The sequence below is a fragment of the Hemitrygon akajei genome, chromosome 6, assembly GCF_048418815.1.
Source record: "Hemitrygon akajei chromosome 6, sHemAka1.3, whole genome shotgun sequence".
Classification (NCBI taxonomy): domain Eukaryota; kingdom Metazoa; phylum Chordata; class Chondrichthyes; order Myliobatiformes; family Dasyatidae; genus Hemitrygon; species Hemitrygon akajei.
The window spans coordinates 115,039,694-115,062,049 of record NC_133129.1 but is presented as its reverse complement, the minus strand read 5'-3'; the positions used below and the strand labels follow the sequence as shown (position 1 = coordinate 115,062,049).

Below are 22,356 nucleotides of genomic sequence, written 5' to 3'. Positions count from 1 at the left end.
CATTCAGCAGATGCTGTTAAGATCCGTATTCGGAAATCATGGGAAAACACAGCCAGTACAAGAACTGTCGTGTTTAGAAATGCTCAGACCGTCTGTGGAGTTAGGAACAACGGGCCGGTTTCCGTTCACTGACCTCAGGTCAGGAACTTGCGGTTACCGTTGGAGACCGCGCGCTAGGGAAGTGGTCGCGTGCGCGCGCGCGCGCGGGAGCGAGCGAGCTTGGGTCCGCATGCGCGGGCTCGGCCTGTCGGCGCTCGAGCCCCGCATTTCGCGTTGGCTTACGTGGCGGCGGCTGAAGCAGGAGGGGGTGTGGGGGTAAGGAAGGAGGCCGCAACAGTGGTTGCTCCTGTCCGCCTCAACTGGTCGTGTCGCCCGCCGTCGCCGGAGGTGAGTACTCGGGGAAGGGTGAAGGCGAGCTGGGTTCCTGAGGGTGGATATTTTTGCTTCCATTATCGGCCGTCACACACGGAACAGCCCGCCTTGTCCTCTTCTGTCATGCCGCCTACTCACCAACTTGCCTAAAAGTTGGTCAGTGCTTCCCGACCCAATGGCCTCTGCAACCCACTGTGAGAGAGGCTAAAGCTCATCAGCACCTGGAGAGGGAGGGCTTGTGTTCCGGATTCCCTCCATCCCAGCTGACCCTGGTGAGGGAGTCCATTTCCTACAAAATCTGCGCATAGGAGTCCACACCCCCACCTCCGAATCTCTGGACAATTACCCCACACCATCGTGGACAAGCCATCACCCCCACCCACTCCCTCACCCTGAGTATTGCATCACCCCATCCCTGAATCTCTGGGCATACTATTGCCCCCACTCCACATTCTATCGTGGACAAGACATCACCCGCTCCTGAATCTCTGGGCAACCTTTTGTCCCCACCCCCAAATCTCTGCGCAAGGTTATCCTCCAGCCCACCCAAGGCATAGCCCCCATCTCTAATCCCTCTCCCACTCCCGGGCAAGGTATTACCCCCATTCCACTCATGGACAAGCCATCACCCCACCCCCTATCTCTGGGTATTGCAATGCCCCGACCCCACACTCTATTGTGGACAAGTCACCACCCCCACTCAAGCCCTGTCCCTGAATATTATATCACTTCCCCTGCCCCCTACCCCTGTGGGAGGAAAGGGGGATAAGCAGATGGAGGTGATGGGCAGGCAAGGAGATAAGGTAAGAGAGGGAATTGGGAATGGTGGTGGGTGCGGGTGCTACCAGAAGTTCAAGAAATTGTTGTTCATGCCATCAAGTTGTAAGGTGTAGCTCCTCCAACTGAGTGTGGCCTCATGGCCTCAGTACAGGAGGCCATGTGGAAGGAATGAGGGTCTTTCAATCCCATACACCAGGAAGTTGTTTCTTGCCTCAGTCCTGTGAAAGCAAGCGTGTGTGTGCATGATTGTGTGGTGGAGGGGGAACCTTTTATCTCATCAGGTCTGTGGCACATGGGTGGATCTCCCACTCACCAGCCCCATGGATGGGTGAGGCAAATTCTTCCCTTTCATCAGCCTCAAGTCTTTTCCAACACATGGGTGGATAGAGGAGAGTGTCTCATGGGAGGAGAAAGGTGATTGCCTCCCTCGTGGCCCAATCAGTAATGGTAGGTGGGAGGGATCTGCTGTTCTGCTGTGTCATGACACTTTTCTGCCTTGTGAGTCAACCATACCGCATCAGGTTGCACCTCTGCCACCAACATATTGACCTGCTTTTGTAGATCACCTTTGCATCCATTGTATCTCAAGCTTCTGGATGTCTCAAAGTATTTAGTGGAGCAAGTCAAAATATTTAATGTTTCAGTTGTGTTTAAGGAGATTCCTGATGTGGCGAGGACATTCCAAGCATATAGATGGTTGAAAGAGTGCAGAGAAGGTTTACAAAGATGTTGCCGGGACTTGAGAAACTGAGTTACAGAGAAGGTTGAATAGGTTAGGACTTTATTTCCTGGAGCGTAGAAGAATGAGGGGAGATTTGATAGAGGTATCTAAAATTATGATGGGTATAGATAGAGTGAATGCAAGCAGGCTTTTTCCACTGAGGTTCGGGGAGAAAAAAACCAGAGGACATGGGTGAAGGGGGAAAAGTTTAAAGGGAACATGGGGGGTTGGCTTCTTCACACAGCGTGGTAGGAATGTGGAATGAGCTGCCAGATGAAGTGGTAAATGCAGGCTCACTTTTAACATTTAAGAAAAACTTGGACAGGTACATGGATGAGAGGTGTATGGAGTGATATGGGCCAGGTGCAGGTCAGTGGGACTAGGCAGAAAAATGGTTTGGCACAGCCAAGAAGGGCCAAAAGGCCTGTTTCTGTGCTGTAATGTTCTATGGCTGGCAAAGTATTTTTGTGGCGAAAGTCAGCTCAACAGAGACATATTGATGGTTTTGGGTGGGTGGTCAAGGTAGGAATTTTCATTTAAGAAAATTTTCAGGTTTACTTTAAATAAAATGTAGGTGCAGGGACATAGCATGGGGGGATTGCCTGTCATCTAAATCCATGCCGATTATCTCTTGCTTTGATTTCTAACTGCTTGAGGCATGGCAAAAGAGAAACACCCTAGAAAATATAGCTGCAGCTGCTTGCATATATTTTCATTGTCAGCACACGTTTGAAAGGTGAATAGATCCTCAAGCTTTTGCAAGATAGAACAGGATTTTATAGTAATACAAAGCATTAGCTGGCAAAGGACACCACAATATAATAAAGTATGTATTGTAAGAGTTTGTAGAAGCACTGAGAAATAGCAAGTAGTTTTGAGGCGCACGGTAACTGTTTACCTCATTAAAAAGTGGTGAAGACTGGATTTGCTGTTTCAATTTGTTCCTTCCTAGCAATAATTATTCAAATTTTTTTTGTTTCATCACAATTTGCATTTATGTATTGCCAAGAATAATGTTCTTTATGGTCTGTTAGAAACAACATACAGATATACTTGAAATTTTTCTAGGAATGTGGGCATGTGATTCAGTAATTCTGAAATACTTGTAAGCTTTCTGTAGACAAGTCTATTGATCGTGCAATAAATCAGATGTAGTTGAATATTCCAAGCCTTGTTGCATAAACTGATTTGCAGAAGAACTTAAAATGACTAGAGAATGTATTGAGTATACATACTGGCTCTTTTTCTTCTTATACATGGTTGCTCACAGCTTTGTGGCTTTTCTTAAACTTAAATCCACATTTGAATTTCATGCGTTCTTTTGATTTCAAGGCAGGGGCAATGGCATGACTGAAAGTAAATCAGATCTAATGTTAGGAAATGAACATTTAAAAAAAAAGTGTGCTGGAAATCTGAAAATAGTCTAGAAACATTCAGCAGATCTGGCAGCATCCATGGAAAGAGAAATGGTTGATTCTGATTCAGAACCCTTCATCAAGACTGCAAGAGAAATAAGTGAATGTTGCAAATAAGCTGAAGGGTATCTTTCATTCTCACCTACACTGACTTGTATTTCTCCCTCCCAGTTCTGATGAAGGGTGACAGCCCAAAGCATTAACTGTTTCTCTTCCTATAGATGCTGTCTCACCAGCTGTTTTCAGCAATTCATTTTTATATTATTCATATTGGCAGGGTTTTTGCAGAATATTAAATTGTTTTTGGGGTAGGCTGTGAAAATAGTTGAATCCAGTGATGGGCATGTTGGAGGATTTTCCACATGAAATAGTGGAAATGAGCATTGTGTTGTGGTTTACCTCCTGTGAATTTTGTTCTTGCCTCTATTGCCTGTTTATAATGCTAAACTAACATCCTTTATTTTAATTGCCAATGGCTATGCAATAAAAGATTATAACAGAAACGTGCAAATCATTTAAAATTTGAGAGAAAGTCAGGCAAGATATTGTCTGGAACATTGCATTCCTTTCTTAATCTGTCATAGCCTTCGTGCATCTTCCTTTCCTCCCTCAGTTTTGACTTTATTTTGGACACAGCATTTCTAGCGTTTTGTGGTTCTGACATTTGTTGCTCAACATTAATTTATCATAGTGTCAGTAAGTAACTGCGTTTGATTATTGCAGGTTGCTAGGGAGTTTCTGTATTTAGACCTGCTAATGAAAGAGCAGTGATATAGTTCCAATGCTGGTTTAGTGTGAGAACTGCTCCTAGCATTTGAAGGTTGCAGGATTGGGAGGTGTTGTTAGAGAAGTCCTGATTAGTTGATGTCCTTGATTTGGGAGTGCACAGTCAAACCTTGGTAAAAATGTGGTAAAGGGCTGAATTTGGAGGACGAGCAAGGTGGAATATGAGGTACTGCTCCTCTTACCTGTGTCTGGCTTCAACTTGGCAGTAGAGGAGGCTGTGTTACCTCTGGCTGCTCTCTTTGTGGTCAGAGGGAGAAAGTGTAAACTCCGTTCAGACAGAACCAGAAGTCAGGAGTGAACTTGGGCTGCTGGACACGAGGCAGCAAGCAGTTCTACCAGCTGTCAATTGGAGAGTTTTCATTTTTTTTTACATATACTAAGTTTATTCCATGACTACAATGTCACAACAAAAACCTATATGCAACACTCAAAGCTTCATGAAACACATTACTTACAGTTTCAAATTAAAATACCATTATTGTTATCTACAACACACTTGAGTCCCTTAGAGCCTACCATTTACAGAAATCCCTTATTGTACCAGTAGATACTGCTACTGCATGCTTCTCTGGGGACACCTGAGCGTGGATGTGTCCTGGAAAGAGGGACAGGATCTTTATTCCTTTTGACAGGATTTGAGGTCCCTAATGTCACATTTGATCGGGGCTACATGCACTTTCATCTCTGAAAATCGCTATATTTGTTCAGGTTTGGCCAAGCTTTAGTAAGATCTAGATCTGAATGGTACTTGTGAAATTCATCTTGATGAACAAGTTATTGGTAAGTGCACCTTCTGTCACTGATAACTGAGGGTGAACTAAAAGACTGACTTTTTTTTTGCTATATGTATTGGCTTTACTGGACAGCTTTAAACATAATCAGGTAGCTGCCAATATTGTAGATGTATTAGAAATATTTGAAGGCTGTGTAACACAACCTGCTCGCTAGAGCTGGGATGTTGAGGCCCCTAGATTTGATGAATTTGATGTTCTCTACTGTTAGTTGATAACACAGGGTAAGTATAATTGGCAGAATAGGAACTTAAGGTTGGGCTTACATGGATGATGTGCTTGGCACTGAACTACAGATAGTTGAAGGTGCTGTGGTAGGCACGGTTCGGGTTAAAGGTGGCCTGCTGTTCTTAGGCTCTGTTGTTGCATAAATGTCAGTGTTTTGTGACAAGGCTGTGGCACCTTGTCAAAGGCCTTTTTAAAATCCAAATATATAACATCCACTACATCCCCTTTATTTATCCTACTTGTAATCTCCTCAAAGAATTCCAACAGGTTTGTCAGGCAGGATTTTCCCTGGAGGAAACCATGCTGACTTCATACTATCTTGTCCTGTGTCACCAAGTACGCCATCACCTCATCCTTAACAATTATGTCAGGCCAACTGGTCTAAATTTCCTTTCTGCTGCCTTCCTCCTTTCTTAGAGTAGAGTAACATTTTCAATTTTCCAGTCCTCTGGCACCGTGCTAGAGTCCAAAGATTTTAGAAAGATTATTTCTAGTACCACCACAATCTCTAACGCTATCTCTTTCAGAACCCTAGGGTGCAGTTCTTCTGGTCCGGGTGGCTTGTATACCTCTAGGTCTTGAAGCTTTTTGAGCACCTTCTCTCTTGTAGCAGTAACAGCACCCATTTCTTTTCCTTCACACACTACAACATCAGGCATACTGCTAGTGTCTTCTACAGTGAAGACTGATACAAAATACTCATTTAGTTCATCAGCCATCTCCTTGCCCCCGTTACTATTTCTCCTGCCTCATTTTCTAGAGGACCTATTTCCACTCATTTCTTTTATTTTTAACATACTTTGATATTATTTGCTAGCTTGCTTTTATAGTTCATTTTTTCCCTTCTAATGATTTTTTAGTTACACTCTTTGGGTTTTTTAAAACTTGCCAATCCTCTATCTTCCCACTAATGTTTGCTTTGTTGTATGCCCTTTTGTTTGCTTTTACAATAGCTTTGACTTCCTTTGTCAGCCCTGGTTATAATATTTTACCATTTGAGTATTTCTTCATTTTTGGAATGCATGTGTTCTGCACCTCCCATTTTTTCCCCTAGAAACACATCCCATTGCTGTTTTGCTGTCATCCCTGCCAGCTGCTCCTTCCAATTTACTTTGGCCAACTCCTCTCTCATACGACTGTAATTTCCCTTACTCCACTGAAATACTGCTACATCAGACTTTACTTTCTCCCTATCAAATTTCAAGTTGAACACAATCATATTGTGATCACTGGCTCTTAAGGGCTCTTTTACCTTAAGCTTCCTATTGCTTCCGGTTCATTACATAACACCTAATCCAGTATAACTGATCCCCTAGTAGGCTCAATGATAAACTGCTCTAAAAAGCTATCTCTTAGGCATTCAACAAACTCACTCTCTTGAGATCCATTACCAACCTGATTTTCCCAATCAACCTGCATGTTAAAATCTCCCATGACTACCATAACATTGCCCTTTTGACTCGCCTTTTCTATTTCCTGTTGTAACCTGTGGTTCACCTCCCAGCCACTGTTGGGAGGCCTGTATATAACTGCCAGCAACGTCCTTTTACCCTTGCAGTTTCGTAACTCAACCCACAAGGATTCAACATCTTCTGATCCTATGACCCAACTTTCTACTGATTTGATGCCATTCTTTACCAGTAGAGCGACACTACCCCCTCTGCCTACCTTCCTATACCTCCAAAACAATTGGTAACCTTGGACATTCAGCTCCCAACTACAACCATCTGTCAGCCATGATTCAGTTATGGCCACATCATGCCTGGCAATCTGTAATGTTGCAACAAGATCATCCACCTTATTTCTTATATTATGCACATTTAGATACAACACCTTGCTATCCTTTCTGATTTTTGCATCCCTGAAGATATGATACTCAGCCTATTGGCTGCAACTAAGTCCCGTCACCTGCCTGCCCTTCCTGACAATCTGACTGCATGCTAGCTTTACTTTTTTACCATCTGACCTACCCTGAGTCCCTTCGCTCCAGTTCCCACCCCCCTGCCAAGTTAGTTTAAACCCTCCCCAACAGCTCTCACAAACCTGCCCGCAAGAATATTGGCCCTCCTCAGGTTCAGGTACAGCCCGTCACTTTTGAACAGGTAGTATCTTCCCCCAGAAGAGATCCCAATTATCTAAGAACCTGAAGCCCTGTCCCCTGCGCCAGCTTCTCAGCCACACATTTATCTGCCAGATCTACTCTCACTGGCATGTGGCACAGGCAGCAATCCAGAAATTGCTACCTGGGAAGTCTTGCTTCTCAGTTTTCTATCCAGCTCTCTAAATTCTCTTTTCAGGACATCATTGCTATACCAAGACATCTGGTTGCTCTCCCTCCCTCTCCAAAATGTTGTGGACATGATCTGAGACATCCCTGACCCTGGCACCTGGGAGGCAACATACTATCTGGGTGTCCAGTTCACGTCCACGGAATCTCCTGTCTGTGCCTCTCACTATCAAGTCCCCTATACTACTGCTTCCTTGTTCTCATTCCCTTCTGCACCACAAACCCATGCTCAGTGCCTGTAACCCAGTCGCCATGGCATTCTCCCAGGAGGTCATCCCCCACAAGTGTATCGAAAGCAGTATACGACCAGCTCTCCTTATTCGCGGGGGATTGGTTCCGGGACCCCCCGTGGATACCAAAAAACGCGGATGCTCAACTCCCTTATTTAACCTGTCGCAATGTGGTAGTCTTTCGGCCTCAGCGGAACCCCAGACCTTATTTAACCTGTCTCAGTGCGGTGGACATTAGGACCTGGCGGCGGACCTCTGAATCAGCAGTGTTTCTGTTCACGAAAATTATCACGATCACGACTGAAAATAAAGTGTAAGTAATAAAGCGATCAGAAAGAGGTGAAATGCTATCGGTTATTGGAAAAGCGTTAGACTAGTCGGTCAACAATCAGAACAATTTTAATGGAGCATTTGAAAGGCCCTGTCCCGATGAAAGCTACAATTATTACTAAGCAAGGCAGTGGTTTAATTATTGAAATACATATGTTTCTTAAGTGTTTTATTTGCATAGAAAGGTAAAATATATACTGTGTACTAAGACAAACGTTTTACTAACTGAGGCTACATAATACCGGATGTACCTATTCCGACTTCAAATCTGTCTTAAAGACGGACTCAGGAATGGAACTCGTTCATAACTCGGGGACTGCCTGTACTTTTAAACCATCTCTAGATTACTTATAATACCTAATACAATGTAAATACTATGTAAGTAGTTGTTATACTATATTGTTTAGGGAATAATGACAAGAAAAAATAGTCCGTACATGCTCAAACAACGAGTGCTGAAGAGAGAACTTCCGGGTTTACCTGATCCGCGGTTGGTCGAATCTGCGGATAAGAGGGCCGACTGTACTTATTTTTGAGGGGTGCTTTGCTCTAACTGCCTGTTTCCATTTCTCCTGACAGTCACTCAGCTACTCGCCTCCTGCGACTTCCCTATAACTTTGATCAATTATATCCTCACTCTCCCTTACAAGCCGAGGATCATCCAGTTGCTGCTCCAGATCCCTAACATGGTCTTCAAGTATTTGCAGCCAGATGCACTTCATACATCTCCCAGTTCTCCAAAATCCGGCACAAAAACACACCACAGCCATTTAAATGGTATGCTAAGAAGGGGAAAAAAAACAAAAAGGGAACTTTAACAGATGCTTTACACAGAGCTGACACCTCTTCCGAGCCAAAGCCTGTCGCTTCCACTCTCACCACTGGCCTACTCCGAATAATGGCCACTCCGCTTATTCCTTCTCTACTTTTATTTAGTTTATAGAGCTCTGTTGACACCACTGATAGGCTCCATACAATAGACAAATGCCCTCAAAGCTCCCTTTTTAAATAACTGCTGCTGACCTGCGAGAAATACCTCTTGGTAAAGCTCTGTTACTACTCACTGCAGCTTCTTTTGATTCTATGCAGTAGCCTCCCGACCTCCATACCAGACAGTGATGTTGCCAGTTAGAATGCTCTCATGGTACATCTGTAGAAATTTGTGAGTGTCTTTGGTAATATACCAAATCTCTCCAAATTCCTGACAATATATAGTTGCTGTATGCCTTCTTTGTAGCTGCATCATTATGTTAGGCCCATGATAGATCCTCCAGAATATTGACACCCAGTGTCTTGAAAATGCTCACTATTTCCACTTCTGATCCCTCTACGAGACTGGCGTGTGTTCCCTCATCTTGACCTTTCGGAAGTCTACAAGTTCTTTGGTCTTACTGACGTTGAGTGTAACGTTGTTGCTGCATTACCACTCAACTAGCTGATTTATCTCACTCCTGTATGCCCTTGCGTCACCATCTGAAGTTCTGCCAACAATAGCTGTGTTGTCAGCAAATTTATAGAATGCATTTGAACTGTAGTCTAGCCACACAGTCATGGATGTAGAGAGAGCAGAGCAGTATGCTTAGCGCGTTGATTGTCAGCAAAGTGGAGATGTTAGTTCTGATCCGCACAGATTGTGGTCTTCCAGTTAGGAATCTGAGGTCCAGTTGCAGAGGGAGGTACAGAGGTCCAGCGTTTGGAACTTTTCAATCAGAACAGTAGGAATGATTGTGTTGGACACTGAGCTGTAATCAACACACCGCATTACTGGCATGAGTATTTGTATTGTCCAGGTGATCCAAGGCCACATGAAGAGCCAATGAGATCTCATCTTCTGCAGACCTATTGTGGCAATCAGCAAATTGAAGTGGGTTCAGGTCCTTGCTGAGACAGGAATTAATTTTAGGCATAAACAACCTCTTAAAGCACTTCATCATATATGTGAGTGCTATGGGATGATAGTCATTAAGGCAGTTCATCCTGCTCTTCTTGGCCATGGTATAACTGTTGCCCTTCTGAAGCAGGTGGAAATTTTTCGACTGCAATAAAAGATTGAAAACGCTGTAAACGTGCCCACTAGTTGGTTGGCACAGGTTTTCAGGGCCCTTCTAGGTACTCCATTGGGGCCTGTTGCCTTGCGAGGGTTCACCCTCTTGAAAGACAACCTGATGTCGCCCTCTAAGACTGAGGTCACAGGATCATTGGTTGCTGCAGCAATCCTCATAGCTGTAGTTCTATTCCCTTTGAAAGACAGTGTCTATACTTCATCAGGATTTTGAAGAAATTTGGTATGTCAAGAAAAACACTTGAAAGCTTCTATAGATGTACTGTGGAGAGCATTCTAACAGGCTGCATCACTGTCTGGGATGGGGGGTGGGGTTGCTGCTGCACAGGACCAAAAGAAGTTGCAGATTTAGTCGACTCTATCTTGGGTTCTAGCCTACAAACTACCTAGGACATCTTCAAGGAGCGGTGTCTCAGAAAGGCAGCATCCATTATTAAGGACCACCCCCCCCCCCCCCCCAGCACCCAGGGCATGCCCTTTTCTCACTCTTACTGTCAGATAATAGGTACAGAAGCCTAAAGGTGCACACTCAGTGATTCATCGAACAGCTCCTTCCCCTCTGCCATCCGATTCCTAAATGAGCATTGAACCTGTGAACACTACCTCACTTTTCAATATTATTTCTGTTTTTGCACAATTTTTAATCTATTCAACATGCATATACTTTTATTTATTATCTTTTCCTCTTCTATATTATGTATTGCATTGAACTGCTGCTGCTAGATTAACGAATTTCATGACGTATCTGGGACTGAAGCATCACTTCCATTTATGATGTTGGATTTCGCTTTGTAGGCAGTAATGGCCTGCCAACCCTGCCAGAGTTGACGTGCATCGGATTCTGCTTCCAACCTCGTACGAAATTGTTCCTTAGCTGTTTCTTAAATAAGGGTCCCAATAGAGTTAATGCCCCTCCTCCCCTTCATACTCCATCCCTGATTTTTTTTCCCCCCACCGCCCTTTTTTCCCCTCTCTTCCATCACTCTGCCTGTTCTCCATCTCCCTCTGGTGCTCCCCTCCCCCTTTCTTTCTCCCTAGGCCTCCCGCACCCATGATCATTTCCCTTCTCCAGTTCTGTATCCCTTTTGCCAATCTCCTTTCCAGCTCTTAGCTTCACCCCACCCTCTCCGGTCTTCTCCTATCATTTCGCATTTCCCCTTCCTCCCTCCTACTTTCAAATCTCTTACTATCTTTTCTTTCAGTTAGTCCTGACGAAGGGTCTCAGCCTGAAATGTTGACAGTGCTTCTTCCTGTAGATGCTGCCTGACCTGCTGTGTTCCACCAGCATTTTGTGTGTGTTGCATAAAAGTTTACTATCCAGGTTGTGGAAGTTTAAATAATCCCAAATGCACTTTTGACTTTTTAAACCTTGAAAGTGAACAGCACGAAAACAAATGGTGCCTAGCATAAATTGTATGTGAATGAAAGGAAGGGGAAATGCTGGACATTTTACTGAAGATATACACTGAATAATAAAGGAATGCAGTGATTAGTAAAATCGGACATGAAATAGTATCCGAGTTGTTCATGGCTATAGGTTGCTGTCTTAGAATATAGAAGAACAGATGTACACCTTAAACTGAAATGTCAAAGATTTCAACTAAACAACCTTAGTGATCCACAACTTAGTTGCACTTAGATTCAGTATTGTCTATGATGGATGCCATTAGCTTTGAGCAGAACTGGACACTGAAGCTTTTGATAATCTCTTGGTGTAACAAACCACAATCCTCTTCTGGAAATAAGTTAAATTTAGCTATATTCAAGGTACAAAAATGCTAATAGTATGATGTTCCTCAGCTTCAACTCCTTTTTAGATTACATTTTTCAGCTTATTTTGCAGTGAATGGACCTCCGATATTCTAGTCAAGGATCAGGATGGTGATGCAGAAGCATTTCTCGACTATTGTTATCGTCTTTTGTGTCTGTGGTTTGTTTCCGTCGCTGTCCAGTGCAGATATCCACAGAGCCAATGCCAAGAAGCTGACCCGAAAGGCAGCAGCAGCACAGGCTGCTAATGAGAATCAATGGTGGTGCCCGGAAAATGTGTTTGAGCTCCGATCATGGTCAGAACTGTTCTCAGGAGAGCGTGTTGATGCCTGGATCTGTTCTTTAATTGGCTCTGTGATGGTTGGGCTCAGTGGTGTCTTTCCTCTTCTCGTCATCCCAATTGAGGCAGGAGCAACACTGAAGTCTAAAGGTAAAAGTCATAACAACTACATAAAGGGGTCAATGTATAGTTGAATTTTTGACATTTTATTTTCGAATCCAGCCCAAGTAGTTATAAAATTCACATATGATTAAAGCTATGTTCTCAATTTCACTTAAAGACATGATGTTCTGAAGGATTAAATATATTAAGCTCATGGGTCATCTAGGGAAAGAACAACTGGGGAATTTGGTTTTCCTCTTCCCCCACGGTATTCAGCTGGGATTAATTTTGGTTGTATGTTAATTTAAACTTAAATTAGAAGTGTTTTTTTGTTTCTTAGTTTTGTTTTCCTGTCATGGGATGGCTGTATAAATATGCTGTACTGTATCTGCTCTATGATATGCTGTGCTGCTTTGTAAAATAAGAATAAATAATAAAAATTTGAATTACAAAAAAAAAGTATGGAACATGCTGGAGGTCAAATGCAGGGGCATCTTACTCTTGCACTGCCCCTGTATTCGCCACTGTCTGCAACTGAGCTGATAGACAAAATACCTATCTGACCTCTCTGGTCTACGATGGTCATTGCTGGCACATCTAGCTTCATTTGAAAAGATAAATGGCTTTTTTTTAAACTATAATTAACTTTTACCTTATAGTTTTAAGTTTGGTTTTAAATTTTTTTTATTTATGCTTTACTGTTCTTTTTATGCTGCTTTTGATCATAGCACTTCAAATCAGTTGCAGCAGCCTTCTGCCAGCATGAATTGTCAAAAAGCCATCAGGGCAGTCCATTATTGCAGCCTTCGTTCACTGTGTATGGCTCAGTTGTTTGTTGATAGCCACAGAGCAATTTCAGAATGGTCATAGCAGCAAGATTGGCAGGACTTGGTTACTTGCCTTTGATGGTTAGAGTTCATAAGTTGACTGCTCAACTTGAGGTTTTCCTTTCTCTGCCCGTATAGATGGTTCCCAACGGTTGAAACGATTGTTGAGTTTTGCCATTGGTGGGCTGCTTGGGGACGTCTTCTTGCATCTTTTGCCCGAAGCCTGGGCCTATACCTGCAATAGAAATCCAGGTAAGAAATGGATTCCCAAGAGACTGTACAACAGAGAACACAGATTCATAGATATGGGGGGAAAGAAAGCCCTTTGGCCCAGCTTATCTAAACTAATCCATTTGGCCTTTTTCTAAACATTTTCTCTCTATCTACCTGTCCAAATGATTTTTAAACATAATTGCACCTGCCTCTTCTATCTCCTTTGACATCTTGTTCCATATACCCATCACCCTCTGAAAATACTTAACCTTCAGATCCTTTTAAATCTTTCCTCTCTGACTTTAAATCTATGCTTTTTGTTTCATACTTTTCTACCCTGAAGAAAAAATTGAGACACCTCTTTTGATTTATAATGATCAATAAGGACACTCACTGAGCTGCCTCTGATCCAGGGAAAGCCATCTCAACCTGTCCAATTGGTCCTTATAATTCAAGCCCAGTCCAGTCCAGTCCAGACAATATCCTTTTGAATCTTTTCTGCATCCTCTATAGTTCTTTTTATAGCATTCTTAAATTCTATAAAGGATGGGAAGAATGTCAGCAGTTTAAATAGGGTTAGATGGATGGTGTTGAGACTGATGCAGAGATGCTTGATAGATAACATTAACACGAATGTTCGGCAGCAGGAAATCTTGACAAGGTTGTATTTTTGAATAAGTTAGACAGCTGAAACACAGTCCAGTAGCCGTGGTATTGCTGGCAAAGAGGAACTAGATGTTATGAGTGTATAAAATTGTTTCCCTATATCATATGCCAGTAATGGAACAACAGCATTGTGACCGTTACAGAGTTTTGGCTGTCACAAAGGCGGGAAGGACTTCTGCATGCTCCTGGGTTTAGACGTTTCAAAAGATACTAGGAGGGAAGTAGAAGAGAAGGGGAAGTGTCCTTGCTAATCAAGGATAATATCACAGCTGCAGTAAGGAAGGATGTCATGGAGGGATTGTCTATTGAGTAGGTGTGGATGGAGGTCAGAAAGAGGGAAGGGAGCAAACACTCTATTGGAAGAAACGGAAATACTCAGTAGACACTCCCATCCCTCAATAGTAACAGAGACACTGAGGAACAGATTGAAAGGCAAATTTTGGAAAGGTGGAGCAATAACATGGGTGACTTCAAATTCCCAAATATTGATTGGCACCTCTTTGGTGCAAAAGGGTTAGATGGGGCAGAATTTGTTGGGCGTGTCCAGGAAGGTTTCCTGACACAATATGTAGACAGGCTGACAAAAGGAGAGGCCATACTGGGTGTAGTACTAAACAATAAACATGGTCAGCTGTCAGATCTCTCAATGGGTGAACATTTTAGAGACAGTGACCACAACTTCCTGATCTTTACCATAGGTTTAGACAAGGTTAGGAACTGACAGTATAGGAAAGTATTTAATTGAGGGACTGGGAATAATGATGCTTTTAGGCAGGAACTTGGGAGCGTAAACTGGAAGCAGATGTAGTCAGGGAACTGCACAATAGAGAAGTGGAGGTTATTTAGGGAGCACTTGCATTGGTTTCTGGATAGGTTTGTCCCATTGAGGCAGGGAAAGAATCGTAGGGTGAAAGAATCATGGTTGACAAGAAATATGGAACATAGAACCATAGAACATTACATCACAGAAACATGCCTTTTGGCCCTTGGCTGTGCCGAACCATTTTTCTGCCTAGTCCCACTGACCTGCTTCTGGCCCATATCCCTTCGTACACCTCTCATCGATGTACCTGTCCAGGTTTTTCTTAAATGTTAAAAGTGAGCCCACATTACCACTTCATCTGGTAGCTCATTCCACACTCCCACTACTCTCTGTGTGAAGAAGCCCCCCCCCCCACATGTTTCCTTTAAACTTTTCCCCTTTCACCCTTAACCCATGCCCTCTGGTTTTTTTCTCCACTAGCCTCAGTGGAAAAAGCCTGCTTGCATTCACTCTATCTATACCCATCATAATTTTATATACCTCTAGCAAGTCTCCCCTTATTCTTCTATGCTCCAGGGAATAAAGTCCTAACCTATTCAACCTTTCTCTGCAACTCAGTTTCTCAAATCCCGGCAACATCCTTGTAAACCTTGTCTGCACTCTTTCAACCTTATTAATATCCTTACTGTAATTTGGTGACAAAAACTGTACACAATACTCCAAATTCAGCCTCACTAATGTCTCATACCACCTCACCATAACATTGGAACTCTTATACTCAATACTTTGATTTATAAAGGTCAGTGTACCAAAAGCTCTCTTTACTACCCTATCTACCTGTGACGCCACTTTTAGGTATTTTGTATCTGTATTCCTAGATCCCTCTGTTCTACTGCATTCCTCAGTGTCCTACCATTTACCTTGTATGTTCTACCTTGGTTTGTCCTTCCAAAGTGCAATACCTCACATTTGTCTGTATTAAACTCCATCTGCCATTTTTCAGCCCATTTTTCCATCTAGTTAGAAGGAGCACTGTAAGATATAGGAACAGAATTAGGCCATTCAGCCCATCATCTGTTCCAATATGATGGGATCAGTTGTGATCGGCACTCATCACCCCTTTCGGCCTTTTTAAGTTCCTCTGCATGCCGTTTGGCCTAAAGAATGTCGCACAGACGTTCCAGCGGTTAATGGACGCAGTGGGACGTGACCTGGACTTCGCTTTCATCTATTTGGACGACATCCTCATAGCTAGCAGCAGTCGTCAGGAGCATGTGTCCCACCTCCGTCAACTCTATGCCCGACTGAGTGAATACGGTCTAACAATCAACCCGGCCAAATGCCAGTTCGGGCTCGACACCATCGACTTCCTGGGCCACAGGATTACTGAAGGCGGGGCAACCCCTCTGTCCGCTAAGGTAGACGCAGTCCGCCATTTCCCCCGACCCACCACAATCAAAGACCTTCAGAAATTCGTGGGTATGGTAAATTTCTACCACCACTTCCACCCTTCAGCTGCCCGAATCATGCGCCCCCTGTTCGCCCTGATGTCGGGTCTGGGCAAGGACGTTACCTGGGACGAGGAGTCCACCGCCACTTTCATTAAAACGAAAGAAGCCTTGCCAAACGCCGCGATGCTAGTGCACCCCAGAATGGACGTCCCTACCGCCCTCACAGTGGACGCATCTAACACGGCAGTCGGTGGGGTACTGGAGCAACTCATCGCGGGTCACTGGCAACCCCTGGCATTTTTCCGCAAACACCTGCGACCACCCGGGCTCAAATACAGTGCTTTCGACCAGGAACTTGGCGCTATACCTGGCAATCCGGCATTTCAGGTGGTACTTAGAAGGTAGGCCCTTCACCGCGTTCACGGACCACAAGCCGCTTACCTTTACGTTCACGAAGGTGTCCGATCCCTGGTCGTCCCGCCAGCAGCGCCATCTGTCCTACATCTCTGAATACACGACAGATGTCTGGCACATCTCGGGTAGGGACAATGTCGTGGCGGACATGCTCTCTCGCCCTAACATTCATGCCCTTTCCCAAGGGGTAGACTTTGAGGTGCTGGCGGAGGCGCAGCAGGCAGACGAGGAGATCCCAAGTTACAGAACCACAGTCTCCGGTTTGCAGCTCCAGGACCTCCCCGTAGGCCCAGGTGAGAGGACCCTACTCTGTGACGTCGCCACCGGCCAACCCCGTCCCGTCGTCCCGACACCTTGGCGGCGACGCGTTTTCGACTCCATTCATAACTTAGCGCACCCCTCCATCAGGACAACCGTCCGGATGGTCTCCAGCAGGTTCGTTTGGCACGGACTCCGCAAGCAAGTCAGTGAATGGGCCAGAACGTGCATGCACTGCCAGACGGCCAAGGTGCAGCGGCACAGCAAAGCTCTGCCGCAGCAGTTCCACCCCACCCACCGGCGTTTCGACCACATTCATGTGGATATCGTGGGCCCCCTGCCAGTGTCACGCGGAGCGCGGCACCTGCTGACTATCGTGGACCGGTTCACAAGATGGCCAGAGGCGATCCTGCTCACCGACACCATCTCCGAATCTTGTGCCCGGGCACTGATCGCCACCTGGGTGGCGGCCCACATTGTACCAGCCCACATTACCTCCGACAGAAGCGCCCAGTTCACCTCCAGCCTGTGGTCAGCTATGGCCAGCCTTCTGGGGACACAGCTGCACCACACCACTGCCTACCACCCACAGTCGAACGGCCTGGTGGAGCGTTTCCACCGTCACCTAACGTCAGCTCTCATGGCCCGCCTGAGAGGACCTAACTGGGTGGACGAGCTTCCCTGGGTCCTACTCGGCATCCGCACGGCGCCCAATGATGATCTGCACGCCTCGTCGGCCGAGTTGGTGTATGGCGCAACCCTGGTCGTCCCCGGGGAGTTCATACCAGCCCCAAGGGGGCACGAGGAAGTACCCGCAGCAGTCCTGGGCAGACTACGCGAGAGGCTCGGCAACCTGGCCCCCATACCCACTTTGCAGCATGGGCAGAACCCGACCTGCGTACCCAAAGACCTGCAGAACTGTAAGTTTGTGTTTGCACAAAGGGGCGGGCATCGGCCACCGCTGCAACGGCCCTACGAGGGGCCGTTTACGGTGCTCAGGAACAACGGGTCCACATTCGTGCTGGACGTTGGGGGGGGGGGGAGAGAGGAGGTTTTCACGGTGGACCGACTCAAACTGGCCCATGTGGACTTGGTGCAACCGGTCGAGTTTCCGGCACTGCGGCGCAGAGGCCGACCTCCCAAACAGGGTCCGGCCCAGACTGTGGACATTGGGGGGTGTATCGCCGGTTCTGGGGGTGGGGGAGGTTATGTGGCGACCCACTTCCTAGCGCACTCGAACCGGCTCACAAATAGCCAACGCGCCGGCACAAAGGCCAGTCCCAAAAGGGCGCCAGGTCTGCTTCACCAACAAAGGGAAAAGCCTGCGGGGGATTGTGAGTACGTGCCCCCTACAGCATCCGCGCCCAGGGAGGGCGGGATCAGGGAGGCTTTAAAGCAAGGCTGTGAAGTTCGAATAAAATCTCCATCTTTAACTGCAGTTTACCGACTCCGTGTCGTTATTTTAGCGCTGCGTGTAGCACACCGCTACACTTCTATATTTTTTTTAAAAAGTAAGAAAGAATCTTTCTTAAGATTTAGGAAGCAAGGATCAGGCAAGGCTTTACAGATTTACATCAGAGCCAGGAAGGACCTTAAGTATGGACTTGGTAGAGCTAGAAGGGGATATGAGAAAGCCTTGGCAATTAGGATTAAGGAAAACCCGAAGGTGTTTCTGCACATATGTGAAGAACAGTAAGATGACTAAAGTGAGTGGAGGCCTGATCAGGGGTAGAAGGTAATATCTGTACCTGGAGATGGAGGGAGTAGAGGAAATCCTTAAGCTTAAGTATTCACCAGTGAGAGGGTCCTTGATGTTTGAGAGGTCAGGTAAAGCTGGCTGATATGGTAGAACATGTTGACATTAAGAAATAGCATGTTATGGATTTTTTGAAAAATATTAGGTTAGATGCATCCCCGGAGAGATATGAGGGAAGAGCACCTTTGGCAATTATTTTTACGTGCCCTCGGTGACCAGATGCGTATTACCAGATGATCGGAGGGTGGCGAGTATTATTATTTTGTTCAAGAAAGGGAGTAATGATAACCCTGGGAATTGTAGAGCAGTGAATCTTACTTCAGTGGTAAATTATTGTTGAAGGTTCTTAGAGATAGTATTATGAGATTAGGTGAACCATAGTCTGAGTAGAGATAGACAGCATGGCTCTGTGATGTGTGATTCTTGCCTCATTAGCCTGATTATATTCTTCGAGGGTGTGACAAAGCACATTGAGGGTAGTCCAGTGGATGTGGTGTATATAGATTTTAGTAAGACATTTAATAAGGTTCTGTTTGTGAGGCCCATTCAGAAAGTCAAGAGGAATGATATCCAGGGGAACTTGGCTGTGTGGATACAGATTTGAGTTACCTATGAAAGTCAGAAGGTGGTTGTAGGCAGAGCATTTTCTTCCTGGAGGTCGGTGACAAGTGGTGTTCTGCAGGGATGTATTGTGCAACTCCTACTCATTGTGATTTATATCAATGACTTGGATGAGGAAGTGGAAAGGTGGGTTAGTAAATTTGTAGATGACATTAAGTTTGGTGGCATTGTGAATAGTGTAGAAGACATTGACAAGATGCAGAGTTGGGTTGTGAAGTGACAGATAGAGCTCAACCAGCAAAAGTGTATATAGTCTTTTACTTTAGAAGGCTGAATTTGAAGGCAGATTGCAGGGTTAATACAAGATGATGTTGTATCTCTATAAAACCCTGGTTAGATCACACTTGGAATATTGTACAGGTCACCCCCTCTACCCTTTACAAAGGTAGAGTGTTCCAATGAAACCTTTAAGCTGAAATGGCATAAAGCGAAGAACCATTAATTTATATGGGAAAATTTTTCGTAAAAGCAAAAATCCTCTTTGTAATGGGAAAACAGCTTGTAGGTCTTTTGTAAAAGTGAAGTGGCGTAAAGTGGGGGGACATCTGTATTCGGTTCTGGTTGCCTCATTATAGGAGGCGTGTGGAAGCGTTAGAGAAGGTGCAAAGGAGATTAGAGAGCAAGTCTTATGAGGATAGGTTGAACAAGCTAGGGCTTTTCTCTTTGGAGCTAAGGAAGATGAGAGGTGACTTGATAGAGGTATACAAGATAAAAGGCATAGATTGAATGGATAGTCAGAGACTTTCTGCCCAGTGCAGAAATGGCTAACCTGGCATAATTTTAAGGTGATTGGATTAAAATGTAGGGCAGTTGCCAGATGTAATTTTTTTTTTTAACGTAGAGTGGTGTGTGTGTGTGTGGAACAACGTGCCAGTGGTAGTGTTAGAGGCAGGTGCCTTAGTGACATTTAAGAAACACTTGGGTGATAGAAAATGAAGGGAAGGTTTAGATTGATCTTGGAGTAAGTTATAAGGTCAACACAACATCGCTGGCTGAAGGCCTCTACTGTGCTGAAATGTTCTATGTTCCATAAATTATCCTGAAGTGTCTACATCAAATTGGAAAGAAACTCTTGGAAGAAGTGTAGATTCCATTTGAAACCTATACATTCAAGTCTTGTATTTTGCTGATTTACAATCTGCATACTCACAAGATCAGCCCAGATTTCACCCTGTACTTCAAAACTGATCGCTGCTGATAAAATTCAACTTGGTTTGTTTTAAGAATATTGGGTACAAAAGAGAATGTATTTCTCCTCGTTGTTATCTGTGGGGAAATCTTTGTTATACCTATTAGATACTGAGGACTTGTTGCAGCTAACAGATTAGAGCCAGGGGGTGTTGGGACTTCACTGAGGGAAGAAGTGAGCAATGGTAGCAGACTAGTTTCATGTAAGTTGTGACTTTTGCCAATGCTGCCTTAGTTATATGAGCATAGTGTAGAAGCCTTGAATGGAAAGAGTGATGCAATAATGTGCTCCAGGTCTTTTTGGAAGTGTTTTAGGAAAAACATACATAGGTTTCTTGAGAGAAAATTGTAAAGGGAATTCATTTTTTAAAGCCATGAAGATACCTTTAGCTTTCTTATTCCTGTTGGCCAAAAGTGTACTTCTGGTTAATCCCACTTCAGTTGGAGTCTTGGAGGTTATCACTGTAAGAGCACGTCTGGAAAAATTGCAGATATGATCAGGTTGAATGCATCCACCACCCTTTTATGCAGTGAGTAACTCAATGACGAAAATCATTTTTTCTCAACTCACTAATTCATCAATCAGTTAACTTCAATCTATGCATCCTAGTTACTGTACTATTTGTTCAAAGGAATTAGGTTCTTGATACTTGCCCTTTAGGAATCTCATATTTCAGAATGCAATAAACATTAAATTTAGGAATAACATAAGTATTGAGGGGACCAGAAGCAGACTTCAAAAGAATGTGTCACATAATTTCACTAATCTGCTTGTACTGTGAAATTTAATGCAGGAATAGAATAGGTGTTTTGGAAGAATAAATGAGGAAATATTTAAGTGGTACAATTTTTTAAGGGAGTATGTCCAGGGTTCAGTTACATAAATCTATGAAAGTGGCAAAAGAAGACAGGGCCTTTTAATGTAAAAGTATGTGAGTTCCAGACATGTAACTGGTAAAGTATTCAGAAGAGGGATATGAGAATTTGTTTTAACAGGAAAATGTGGCTTAGACAGAGGGCATTTGTGGCTCTACTCACTTTATACTTATGACTGTGAGGCTAAGCACAGCTCCAATGCCATATTTAAACTTACTGACAGCACCACTGTCATTGGCTGAATCAAAGATGAATTAGCATATAAGAGGGTGATTGCAAATCTGGCAGAATGGTGCCACAACAGCAACCTCTCACTCAATGTCAGCAAGACCAAGAAATGATTATTGACTTTTGGATGAGGAAACCAGAGGTCCATGAGCCAGTCCTCATCGAAACTTCAAAAGTGGAGAAGTTCAACTTTAAATACAGCGGCAAAGTGGTTAGTACAACGCTTTACAGTACCAGCGCCCTGGGTTCAATTCCGGCCGCTGTCAGGATTTTGCACGTTCTCCCCGTAACCCCATGGTTTCCTCCCACAGTCCAAAGATGTACCGATCGGTAGGTTAGTTGGTCAATATAAATTATCCTGTGACTAGGATTAAATCAGGGATTGTTGGGCAGCATGGCTTAAAAGTCTGGAAGAGCTCATTCCAAGCTGTATCTCAATAAATACATGTCAGGGGATCTGTCCTGCGTCCAGCATGTAAGTGCCATTACGACACTGCCTCTACTTTGACAAACTTCTATAGATGTGTGGTGAATAGTATATTGATTGGTTGTATCATGGCCTAGTATGGAAACACCAATGCCCTTGTATGGAAAAGTCTGAAAAAGTAGCTGATGTAACCCAGTCCGTCATGGGTAAAGTCCTTCCCATCATTGAGCTACAAGAAAGCAACATCTATCACCATCATCCAGGCAATGATCTCTTCTCACTGCTGTCTTCACGAAGAAGGTACAGGATCCTTGGAACCCAAACCACCAAGATTAGGAATAGTTATTACCTTTCAGCTTTCAGGGTCTTGAACCAGAGGGGATAACTTCACTCACCCGTCACTGCACTGTTCCTACAACCTAGAGACTTTCAAGGACTCTTCATCTCATGTTCATAATATTTATTATTTTTCTTTTTGTACTTGGACAGTTTGTTTTTGCACATTGATTGTTTG

At 44.3% G+C, this 22,356-nt stretch overlaps 1 protein-coding gene across 3 annotated transcripts in view; it reads left to right on the top strand.

Annotated features, from left to right (window-relative positions):
- Positions 1-220: 220 nt before the first annotated feature.
- slc39a13 (solute carrier family 39 member 13) overlaps positions 221-22,356 on the top strand; it is a 70,652-nt gene continuing 48,516 nt past the window's right edge. The window contains exons 1-3 of one of the 3 annotated variants that reach the window (XM_073049073.1): positions 221-387; positions 11,846-12,202; positions 13,120-13,233. In XM_073049073.1, the coding sequence (XP_072905174.1) occupies positions 11,881-12,202; positions 13,120-13,233 (436 nt within the window). In that variant the 5' untranslated portion in view covers positions 221-387; positions 11,846-11,880. Of the gene's footprint in view, positions 388-11,833; positions 12,203-13,119; positions 13,234-22,356 lie in introns of all 3 variants that reach the window. The other 2 variants (XM_073049074.1, XM_073049072.1) reach the window with 2 other exon arrangements.